Source organism: Pinus tabuliformis, chromosome 1_2, assembly GCF_031772625.1.
Source record: "Pinus tabuliformis cultivar Carrire ecotype Pingquan chromosome 1_2, CPIR1, whole genome shotgun sequence".
Lineage (NCBI taxonomy): Eukaryota > Viridiplantae > Streptophyta > Pinopsida > Pinales > Pinaceae > Pinus > Pinus tabuliformis.
In genome coordinates, this window is record NC_142298.1 from 207,542,889 (window position 1) to 207,555,840 (window position 12,952).

Genomic DNA, 12,952 nt, shown 5'->3' on the forward strand with positions numbered 1-12,952 from the left:
GCTGGTAAGGGCTTCAAAGGCCTTAGTATGAATGACTCAGGGGGATCTCTTTTGCATAAAGAGGTTATGTCCATTGAGGAATATCTGAAAGATTATAAAAGCTCATGGGTGAAAACAGGATGTACCATCATGTCAGATGGATGGACTGGTAAAAAAAACCATACCATCATAAACTTTCTTATCTTTTGCCCACAGGGAACCATGTTTCTAAAATTAGTGGATGCATCTAATAAGGTGAAAGATGCACACTTGTTTTTTCAACTTTTGGATGAGGTGGTTGAAGAGGTGGGGGTGGCTAATGTTGTTCAGATCATCAAAGATAATGATTCTAACTATGTTCTTGCTGGTAAAATGTTAGAGGAAAACCACAAAACCATCTTTTGGACCCCATGTACTACAAGTACACATTGCATAAACCACATGCTTGTGGATATTGGTAAAATAGATTGGATCAAGAACACTGTAGAGCATGCCAAAAGCATAACAAAGTATATCTACAATCACTCATGGATTTTGAACCTGATGAGGAAAAACATAGGGGAAAAGGATCTTGTTAGGCTTGCCATCACTAGATTTGCAACTCACTTTTTGACATTGCAATCTATGCTTTCCCAACATAAAAACTTGCAGAAGATTTTTTCCGGTGATGAATGGAATGGATGTTAATTTGCCCACAAACAAGATGGAAAAGATGTAAGAAAGAAAGTTAATGATGACACATTTTGGAAAAAGGCAGTAGAGATTGTGAAAATTGCTGAGCCACTAGTTAAGGGGTTGATGTTGGTGGATGGGGAAAGATTGGCTATGAGTTTCATTTATGAGGCTATGGATCAAGCAAAGGAGCAAATAAAGGCAACATACAAGGATAGAGTGGCTAAGTATGGGCCTATTTGGGAGATCAATGATCAAAGATGGAGCAATCAACTCCATCGTCCTATACATGCAACTGGGTATTTCTTGAACCCAAGGTATCATTATAAAGCTCATCTGGAAGAAGATTTGACTGGGGAAGTGAAAGATGGATTGTATGAATGCCTTAACCTTAAGCGCATGGCCCCTGATGACAGTGAGCAACTGGAGATACATTGACAGATTACATGTTTCAGTAGAGCCACAGGTACCTTTGGCAAAATCCTAGCAAGGATTGCAAGGGAAGCAGATGAGCCATGCAAACAATTTCAATTTTCAAATTCTTATTTTGTTAAAATGTTTATATTTGAAAGTTGGATATAATTTGTTGAACTAACTCATTATGCAACTATGTTTTTTGCAGCGCACTAGTGGGAGGCATATGGTAGCTAGTGTCCTTAATTGCAAAAGTTTGCAATCTGAATTTTTTGAGTCAAACATGCAATGCTTCTGGGTGTGAGCGCAATTGGTCCGTCTTTGAGAGGATTCACACGAAGAAGAGAAACCGTTTAGAACAAAAACGATTAAATGATCTTGTCTTTGGCCAATACAACATTTGGCTAAGATGCAACCAATTGTTGAACAAAAGCCCTTATACAAATTTTATGTTGTTGGAAGATATTGATCTAAGCTTAGATTGGGTAGTGGATACTCAACCAACAGAGTTTGATCTTGACGAGGATATTGATATTGATGTTGATGTTGATTCAGAGTCTGAGCTAGATGATGTTGCCTTGTCTAACAATAGTGATCACTAGATAGTATTATGTATTAGTGACTTGTAGTCCTACAATTGTATTCTTTTGTTGTCGAGGCCATTTAGAACCTCCTTGGTTATTTGTTTTTGTTTTGATCTCTATATATTACATGTATTGGACAATGCACTAGGTGCCATTTTGACACCTAAATACTATCATCCATCATGGCTTTCAACACCAATACCTGGGGGGGAGCAGGAGAAAACCACACATAGATCCAGAGGTTCTAGAAAAATATATGATTGCATTGGATAAATTAGTCCCTGATGAGGAGGAGGCTGCCATGGTACAGAAACAGTTGAGCAACTATACGCTTAGCACTGGTCCATTTGGGAGCATGTATGCAATTAGAGATCAAGAGACTTTTTCTTCTCTTGAGTGGTGGAACATGCATGGATGTGCTACTCCACTTTTACAGGTTTTGGCATTGCGTGGTAAGCACTTCTTCTGCAGAGAGGTGTTGGAGTTCTTATTCTTTCATCCACAGTGTTAAAAGGAATAGGTTGAGTGTACATTGGGCAAAGAGCTTGGTTTATGTTCATTACAACTTGTGATTTTTGTCCCATTATTGTGACGATGCAAAGACTAATAAAGACCTTAAGGTTTGGGACAGGAATCCAGAGGAGCCCAATTAGACTTGTAGGCTTATTGTGAATTTGAACTTTTTTGTCTTGGTGGTGGCCAAGTGGCCTATTTTGTAAACATTATTATTTGAATTTTGGACATGACTAATGTTGATAGTTGTTCACTGGCTAGATAATATGCTTTATGTTTTATAATATGCTTAAATGTTCTATGTTTTATAATATCATTAAATTTTTTATATATGTTTGTAATTGTTGCTAGAATATAGATGGTTGATGCTCGAATAATCAATCATCGATGTACAATGGAATCATGGATGCCATATCTATCTTGATTTATGTAAAAATATGCATGTTTTCATGTCTTCTACAACTAATTTGGTATTTGGGATGTTTGTTTTGAATATAAATGCAATATATATATATATATATATATATATATAGTAGACGCTTTGCTTCCTTGATTTTTTGAAAATGATGCTTCCGCGTCCCCGCTTCGACAAAACGTCCCCTCTTCGTCCCTGCTTCGTGCAACATTAATAACAATAATACACAATAGCTTACAATCTACACAGATTCACTTCCTAGAGCTGTCACTACGCTCAACAATTAAGAACACTAGCACTCCTTGCATGGAATACAATACTAATTAGTAGCACAACTATTGGATTACAAGTTTTTTCTGTTACTGCTCTATTTTCTTGCATAATTCTGCTTCCTTTCTGTGAACCCTAATGACCAAGTTGTTGTTCGCTGCCTCAAGTGTTGTTGCGATGAGAGGTCGCTGCCACTACAAATCCTTCAGAAGTGGCTTGCAATCACCAAGTCAACTTTCGTTGCAAGGTCAATTTTAATTGATCTCGCTGCTACAGGAAGAACATCATCAAAGGTCCTTGCTGCCTCAGATAAGGACCCTGAAGAGCTCTGCTGCCAATTTTGTTCCTTAATTAAACTTGCTGTTGTCAAAATGAGGGGCTCTCTTGCCCTAGAATTGCCCCAACCAATACTTAATGCCACATAACAATCTATTTGTTGCTAAGGTAAGGGTTTCATTGCCATAGAGTTGCCTCAGCCAGGTTGCGGTACCACAGAATGAACTTTGCTACCCTAGATTTGCTCTTCGTCGGGCCATGGTGCCACAAACAAAGGTTAGAATGAAGGTCACTGCATCAAATAGAGGTCTGAACTTAATTCGTTGCTGCCCCAATTCCAATTAAGCCAAGCATAATAGAGTGAGGGATTGGCTAGGGTGGGATCTTTAACCACCAAAACCAATAAAAATAAAATGGGTCTTAAAACGCTTAGGAACCTCAACTCACAAAACATAAATATCCAACAACCATGATGATAAAAATGATTCTCCGCTTCTATTTATAGACGCCCTTTGGGGCCCTTCTCCTAATTTTAATTTGAGGGTCTAACAAGTTTCCCTATACTTATGCCCCAATTCTTGCTTTCTTCACAAGTTTTCTTGCAATTACCCTAATTTACCAATGTTGGCCCAAAAACATTGAATAATGGGTTGCCCCCTTTATAATTGACTATAGCCTATGGGGTTGGATAGGCTACTTCGTTCCCCCCTGGGAAATTTGTTAGTAGAGGACATTACAGTCTACGCTTCACGAAATTGCTTGCCCTCAAGCAATTGCAAGTTTGGGTGCTGCACAATTTGTCCTCCTATTTTTTAAGAATGAGGACCTCTCAAATGATTCATATCCCTTTCTCTCATCAATTTCAAACCATCCACCTTTATTCAAAACAAGTGATGTAACAGTCCCTTGTTCTTCTCCATATTCATTGCCCCCACAAATATTTGCAACTGCAAAAGCTGCCCCTAAAAATGTCTTGAGTGACCAAGCAACCAATTCTGAAGTTTGGAGTTATGATGATGTTAAACCCCTGCCCCCCCCATAGCCATATAATAGAGTTGGATTAAGAGTGCCACTTTTTCCTAAAATGTTAAAATTGGCAACTAGGGCCAAAATCCACATGGGTCATCTTATTTATGAACGCTGGTATTTTTCTTGGATTCCTCTCTCCGAGAGGTGTAGGATTGATCTAAAGATCATCCGATTCTGACATGTACAGTGAAGTTATGAATTTATTTTGATTATGGTCAAATTGTCAAGGTCGGCCAACAAACTTATGTAGGCTCAGAAGCCCAACAGTCACGTCTATTCATCCTCAACATTGCATATAAATAGAAAGTGACTTAGCCTCATTTGGACACACTCATCTTCACACTTCTCTCTCTCTCTCTCTCCTCATTGATTGTGTACGGATTTTTGGGCCTCTCTCTCTCTCCGCACGTTCGAAATTTCAGGAGAGCGGAATTTCAAGGGGCCGAAATTTTCGGAGGCCAAAATTTCAAGAGAGCGAAATTTCGGAAGGGCGAAATTTCAAGAGGGCGAAATTTCAGGAGGCCAAAATTTCAGGAGACCGAATTTTTGGATAGTTTGACCAAGCATTGACCAACACAGGTTGACCTCCTTTGAATGCGTTTTGTGAGGGCTATCTCTATTTGGGCAGGCCGCATTTCTGGGCACAAAAATTGAGGCTAAACGTTGACTATTGACCAATGTTGAATGTAGCTAGGGCTGACCGCAGGTGGGCTGTTTGACCAGACTTTGACTGTTTTGAGGGCTATTTTATCTTGCTGTTTGGAGGCTGAAGTTGACTGAAGTTGACCGATTTGCTGAGGGTCAAATCTGCCTTGTTGACCAACGTGGACTTTTCTGTTTAGGGCTCTTTTGCTGTGGTTATAAATTATCAGATTTGTAAATTGTACTCTCTCTGTTGAACTATTGAAGACTAAAAGAAGATTTGGTCAAGGGTTTCCCCACATTGGGGTTTGTCCCTCGCTGGTGCCACATCTTGTGTCCTCTTGTCTTGGCTTGTCTTCTACTGTTTATGTTTATGTTCTATTCTGCATTTTACTATCATGTTGATGTGATTGCTAATCTGAATATTGATATTGGGCTAATAAAGAAATTGAAGTAAAATTGCTCTACATACCATTATTGCCTAAAATTAACATGGTATCGGAGGTGAGGTGAAGACAAAGCCCAAGCAAGAGTGAAAGAGCAATCACCAAAGACAGTTGGACAAGGACAAAAGGTTCAATGGGTTCCTCATCCTACTTCTCGGCTGAAGACAAGCTCCATGATAAATCTGACTATCATGGATGGAAGATGTCTCTTGATTTGACCTTGGAAGAAAAAGAAGTGATGGATTATGTGCTGGGTAAAACCCTTGAACCTCCTTCAAATGCACCAGTTGTTGTGAAGACCAAGTACAATAGGGCTGAAGTCAAAGCAAAGAAGATTATCAGGGATTCCATTGACAAGCATCTGGTGGCCTACATCTCCGAATTGAAGACCTCCAAGGAGATCTACGACAGGTTGGTTGACATGTTCAAGGTTAGTAATGCTAATCAAATTCTACTTCTCAAGAATAAGTTGAAGGATATTAAGAAGGGTAAGGACAAAGATATTCAATCCTATTTCTTGAGGATTACTGAGATCAAGAATGATCTACTCTCGATTGGAGAAGTCATGCTTAACAGGGAACTTACTCTCACCACCCTTGGAGGACTCCCACCTGAGTGGTATGTATATAGAACCACCGTCCTCAACAATTATCGAATTCTAGGGTTTGAAGAATTGATGTCGAGAAGCATTCAAGAAGAAACGAAAATGGCGAAGCAAGAAATGCCTTCTAATAGAAGCAACACCACTGCATTCTTCGCTCATGCCAAAATGAGAAATAATGCAAGGTCTAAAGGTCATTTCCATGGAAAGCTTGGATCTAAAGGAGGAAGGAAGGGCAGGTGTTTTGTTTGCAATAAGTTTGGCCACTATGCAAGGGTGTGTCCAAATAGAAGGGACACATCACATGATGATGATCACAATCATTCCAGGGGCAACTTCAACAACAACGATCAAAGGACTGGCAGGTCCAATGGCAAAGGAAAAAGGAATGCAGGACATCAAGGAAATGGTCGACTTTCCAAGAAATCAAGGAACTCAAGGTATGAAAAATCAAATGTTGTTAACAATAAGCAAAAATAGTACTATCTTATATCGGCCCTCTCCACTGCCTCTCCTCTGGACCTATGTTGCAGGAAACGTGGGGGGGGGGCCCGTTTCCGGCTGGAAACTGGGACGAAACGCGGAAACGCGTTTCCGGCCGTACTGCCACGTTTCTCGAAATGGAAACGTGGCAGTACGGCCGGAAACGCGTTTCGTGGCCATACAGCCCGCGTTTCCCAATTGAATTGTGTTTTTATTTTTTATTTTTTCAAATTTGTTTTTTAATTTTCTAGATGTGTCTAAAGTTATAAAAGTGAATTTTTGCCCTAGTGTTGATATGCAGTTCATGGTAATGTTAAATTCTTAAAGTAAAAGTGATATTCTCCTTTATTTTTCATTTTCACCCTTTTACTTAAATTTTTAACATTACCATGAAATGACTCAGGATGTTTGAGAGTGGTTTCGCCCTCATTGGATTTCATATGGAGAAAGTAGAAATTTAGATCTCACTAAAAATCCAGCAGACTTATTTGTTTTTCAGGATTTCAGGATTGGGGGGATTGCAATGTTTCCATTGGATTTTATCATTTACTAGGGTATGGAACTTGTACTTAATCAAGATAACCAAGCCCTCTATGCAGGAGAAACTCCCAATAATCAAGATCATGTAGGGTACTAGGGTATGAAACGTGTATTTAATCAAGAGCACTAAGGTCGTTCGACTATGTAGGAGGAGACTCCCAATACAACAGTGGTCCTTCTAAAGAATGGGATGTGGATGCAGAAAATCCTGATTCGGATCTCTCTCTTGTAGCCTTATAGTCTTTATTGTACTTGCAGCCTCATATATTAATATAAATAAAGGCTGATTTTGAGATTTGGATATCTAATAAAGGTTGCTTTTGGATATTCCGATATTTTTATTTTCATTATGTGATCATTCATGAGTAAATGTGATGTAAATTAAATCTTAATGTTTAAGTGTAATAAATTATAATGTATCATTTATGCTTTATGATTGCACACTCACACACACACACACATATATATTTAAATATTTTCTATATATATATATATATTCGCGTTTCCCCGTTTCCAAAATTTGGGGAGGTCGCGTTTCGTATCGCTTCCCGTTTCGGAAACTCGTACCCGTTTCCCCGTTTCGTGCAACTTAGCTCTGGACACTTTGGGAAATTGGCTGATTGATAGTGGTGCCTTAAGGCACTTCACTGGATATAAGGAAGCCCTCTCTAATCTGATAGAAAAGGAGACAAACTTGGAGATCGTCCTTGGAGACGATGCCACCTATTCCGTGAAGGGAGTAGGGAATGCTACCCTTATCAAGGTAACACTATTCATTTGCAAGAAGCACTATATGTACCTAATCTCAAGAAGAACCTAGTGTCCATTTTAGCCATGGAGGACAAAGGATTTAAGGTGGCATTCATCGATGGAAAGGTACGTGTTTGGAAAAGAAATTTTAAAGATGCTTTTACTCTTGGGTTTATGGTTGACACTTTGTAATAAGTTGGAGGAAGTCCATTGGGAGCTATGTCTTGCGGCACATTTCTACAATCTAAACTATAGCACCGGAGGTTTGCCCATCTTCATGATAAGGCCTTACCTGATGTGAGACAGATGGTGACAGGTATGCCCGAGTTCAAAGTAGAGCATGAAGGTGTATGTCCAGGATGTGCCACATGAAAACTTACAAGGGGATCATTCCCCTCAAGTAATAGCCAAACCACAAATATATTGCAATTGATCCACTCTTGAGTCTTGACACATCTGGTATGATGCCCGTAAACTCTTTGGGAGGATACTTATATTATCTCACCTTTACAGATGATTATTCTCGCAAGGCCTGGATCTACTTCTTGAAGAAGAAGGATGAAGTGTTCACTTGATTCCGTCACTTCAAAGTCTTGATCGTAAAACAATCTGAGAAGAAAATCAAGATATTGAGGATTGATAATGGGATCGAGTACAAATCCAATGAATTCCAAGATTATTGCTGAGAAGCTGGCATTAAGAGGGAGACTACAACACCATACACTCTTGAGCAGAATGGTATAGCTGAAAGGAAGAATCGCACTATTGTAGAAGCAGTTTGTGCCATGCTTCATGATCAAGGCCTTCCGAAGTTCCTATGGGCGAAGCTGCAAATATCGCCGTGCATGTGCAAAACCAATGCCCTCATCAAGAATTGGACTCCAAGACTCCTGAAGAAATGTTCACGGGTAAGAATCCTGATGTCTCTGATTTTAGAATTTTTGGAAGTCCTGTATATTTTCATGTGCCGAAAGAGAAAAGAAGCAAATTGGATGCATTTGGGAAGAAAGGAATCTTTGTGGGCTATAGTGAATATTCTAAGGGATATAGAATTTATGTGGCTGGTCAAAAGGAATTTGAGATAAGTCATGATGTCATCTTTGACGAAGATATGGCCCTCCAGAAGATCAACAACCTTCCTATCCTAAGGAAGGACAAAGAAGCTGACACCGAAAATCAGGGTGAAAAAAAAGATGAAACGATGCCTGATGTTGATAAACCTATGGATCCTGTTGATCGTCCTCCTCATGAGCCCTCCTCCTCCAAAAGGAGACCCTCATGGCTTAGGGAGACTCTCGAAGATGTCGAGAGACACATTGCACCAAGGGGGACTTTCCATGAAAGCAAGAAGCCGAACATGTATCAAGGATATTTGACCTCCATGAGCACTATCATTCAAAATGAGCCTTCATCATTCGAAGAAGCCATGAAGCATCCAATATGGAAGGATGCTATGAATGAAGAATACGAGTCAGTTATGAAGAATGATGTCTGGGATGTAGTCCCTAGACTCCAGGACAAATCAGTTGTCACCTCTAAGTGGCTCTACAAAATCAAGCATGGAGCTGATGGAAGTGCAAACCCTCTCATTCACAAATGTAAGAGGGAGTTGGCTTCTGAATTTGAGATAAAAGACTCAGGACCGATGCACTATTTCCTAGGGTTGGAGGTTTCGCAAAAGCCAGGTGAAATTTTCCTCTCTCAAGGAAAATATGTTGTGAAGATATTGGAAAGATTTGGGATGGTGGACTGCAAGCCTGTGACTACTCCGATGGAACTTAACTTTAAGAAGTTATGTGGTAGTGCTGCCATACCTAAATTGGGAAATGCTTCTGAGTATCGTTAATTCAAATGAGCACTGATGTTCTTGGTGAACTCCCATCCAAACATATGTTTTGCAGTTAAAACTTAACACATTGAGCCAATATATGGTTGAGCCTCATCATATACATTGGACTGGTGCCAAGAATCTTCTGAGATATCTTCGGGGCACAATCAATCATGGATAGAGATATACTGCCGAAGATGTGAGGCTACATGGTTATTCTGATGTTGATTGGGCTGGCAGTGTGGTGGATCGCAAGAGCACTTTTGGATGTTGTTTTTCTTTGGGTTCTGCTTTGATATCCTAGATGAGCAGGAAGCAAAAATCAATTGCCTTGAGCACTGCCGAGGCCGAATACATAATTGCTAGTATGGCCTCCTGTGAAGATGTCTGGTTGAGGAAGCTCTTCAGTGAGTTCTTTAGACATGTGCTGGATACCACCGTGATCCTCTGCGAAAACCTAAGTGGGATCCGATTATCAGAGAATCCCGTGTTTCATGATCGCTCCAAGCATATAGATGTCAGGGACCACTTTATCCGTGATTTGGTACAACGAGGAGTAATAAGGCTCCATCACATTGGGACTGATGAGCAGGTTGCCAATATTCTGACAATATCTTTTGGGAAGTGAGTTCTCCATTCGAACGGACTCTCCTCTTTGTGATCCCTAACCAAGGATCGATAGATGTTGCCCTTGCTTGCATGGATACATTGTGTTCCACTTTAGGTTCTGCAGTTAGTGCTAACAAGAAAGACTATTTGTTGGTTGGGTTGGATGCATTGTTGGATTGGATTCCTGCAGATTGGGTTCATATATGACTTGGGGTCATTTTGAGGTATTTACTATTTTGGTATCCTTTTTGGGATTGGTTTGTTGCTAGTAGCTATGTAGGATTGGTATCTTTAGAGGACTGAAAGCAAGTTGAATGCCTGGCATCATAATGACCTCCCCTTTGTTGAGAAGTTGATTGTGGCTAGACACATTCTTCAAACTTCTCATGTTTATTATGCCTCTTGTTGCTTCTCTGGCAGGACTCAGTGATGATTGATTAGATCAGATTCTACGATCACACATGTGGTCCATGTATGGTGCTGAGGGGTTTTTTTGTTGGTGCCTTGGGATGTTTATATTATGCCTAAATAAGAGTGCGGGGCTTGGTCTGATTGATGTTGTGACTGGGCAATATCATTGCATCCAAATGGGTAGTGAGATGTTTATAGGGTTCCACTCCTTAGCAGTTTTTGTTTTGGCACCAGCTGATGACTGCTCAGCATATTGGTTGGACCAGAGGGGCTTTCAAGTTGTATGACACCAGCTTGTTTAAGATCTTTGGTTCCTTTATGTTTGGGAGTATTTGGTCAGCTTGGATTGATGTCGCGGGCCTGGTCCATTGGAATTGGAAGGCCAGTGCAACTGGGTTGGATCTATCTAGTCAACCCATTTGGGGAGGAGCATATCTAAAGGTCCTGTCATGTAGAGATGCCTTGTTTTTAGATTTGCAGATTGAGCAAGACAAGCATTTTCTTTTGGCAGCCTATGTGAAATTCTTCCTCTTGTCGTTGGAAAGACTCGTGTTCTGTTGCCGAGGAGTTTGGGTTGATTGCCCCTGACCATCCTCCTTTTGTGGAATTGAGGAACCTTATTTTGGAGTTTGAGTTGTTCAAAATGAATATTGGTATGCCTAAGCTTTTTTGGACAGATTGGAGATGGAGTTTTGGTTTCACTTTTCCAGTATGATGCTCAATGTTTATATTTGGTTCTTCATTAGCAACATCCGTTATCCCTGGTCCTCAATGCAAGATGGATGCCCATTGATGTAGCTCGCTTCTCTACTATGACTTCTAGTGTTTGCATTTGGTGTGTCATCAGTGAAACCATTATTCCCAGTCCTTAGTGCAAGATGGGTGCCTACTGATGGGGAGAGGATAGATGGGTGCATCAACTTCATAGTGTGTCGTCTGTTCAACTTTCTTATAAGTTTTGTGGGTTTTTGCTTGCTTGGTGATTCATGAGGGGTATTCCATCCAAGGTTCAATTGGTTAAGAGCGGGCTTTCAGATGGGCTATTCCTTGTTTGTCACCACTTGGAGATTGTGAAGCGTATTCGGGAGTATTTGTTTGTCAAAATTTGCCGGAGTTATTTTGAGAACTAGTATTCCACTCATTTTTAGGACAGGTTACATTGACATGCTGTAGAATTTGAAAATGGCTGTTTCCTTGTTCATACTGCCTTCTCTGAGATATGGCAGTACTTATGGATTTCAGCTTTGTTCGTCCTTTTGAAAGTTAGGAGTAAGTCTGTTTTTTAAAATGAGCATAGGTCACACTGTCCTCCTTTTGTTCTTTGTGGTGGGATGAGATTCACTGTCCGTACTTGGTTAAGGTTGCTTGTTGATCAAAGATTCCCAATCTCTTGATCCCACAGCTTATTTTGAATTTATTTCAGACTTAGTTGCTTTACGGGATAGGTTATGATTGTCATTTTATATGTCCTCCTGCTTTACGGGAGAGGTTATGATGTTCATTGTCTATGTCCTCCCACATTTTGCATTGCTGTTTGTAAATATTTTTCTATAAATATAGAGACATTTTTCGAAAAAAATTCTTTCGTGGATTAATTATCTTATTTTGTGGCTTAGATTTTATGTTTATGCTTGAGACTTGTTTTGAACAGGCCATTGTTGAAAATTGAAGTGATGCTTATGATTTTTAATTGACTAAAATCTTTTTAGTATTGCTTTAATTCATATTTCAATCTTTATGTTTACCTACCCTGCTTGGTTTCAAAACAAATACACAAATTTTCTTCTAATGAGTTTCAATGTTTTGTTTGTTTCTGCAGTGGGTTCTATCGACAAAGCACTTCAATTTTCCATTTCCCATAACTCTCACCATGATTCATATGGGTTTTTCTGGAGTAGTTGCATTTATTCTCGTTCGTGTTCTGAAGGTAAGACTTGTTTCCCAGGTTTCTGCTTACTGCTAAGTTTCTGTTTTTAAATATACTTGACACTGAGAATAATTCTTTGTAATTCTGTGATTAATTGCATAATAACTTGAAAAGGTCACTTTTCACCATTTAAATCCAAGATATTTTGGGTCTGAATGATAGTAGTGATTTGTAGAAAGGTATACCATGGTCATTTTTATGTGTGGTATTCTGTCATCTTCGTATGTGTTCATATTTATTTTCAAAACATGGTTCTGGCATCGATATGTTTCTCTGCCCATCTAAGGCCTATCACAAGTATTTATAGATATTTGAATGCTTCAGAATTCTTATCTCTGTCAACATGGACCTTCATAGTTCAGACATGTTTTCTGTGTTTAGGTCCTTATGTTCCTGAAGATGGAAGTGCTACAAATTTGTCTTAAGGGGTGGGTGTTAGGGCAAACTTATGCTGAACAAAGTATTGGGGATGTGGCAGGAGGGGATTTCTGGAAGGTGCCCCCAGATATCTGGGTGATTTAAAATACTAAAAAAATATAAAAAAATTAGAAAACGTATAGGGT

General features: G+C 39.6%; 1 protein-coding gene across 5 annotated transcripts in view; it reads left to right on the forward strand.

Moving 5' to 3' along the window:
* Positions 1-12,952, forward strand: part of LOC149205184 (putative sugar phosphate/phosphate translocator At3g17430) — a 160,524-nt gene that overhangs the window by 35,262 nt on the left and 112,310 nt on the right. For 4 of the 5 annotated variants that reach the window (XM_089394934.1, XM_089394935.1, XM_089394933.1 and 1 more), the window contains one exon: positions 12,282-12,389. In XM_089394934.1, coding sequence (XP_089251060.1) covers positions 12,282-12,389 — 108 coding nt within the window. Of the gene's footprint in view, positions 1-12,281; positions 12,390-12,952 lie in introns of those variants that run through there. The other variant, XM_089394938.1, reaches the window with a different exon arrangement.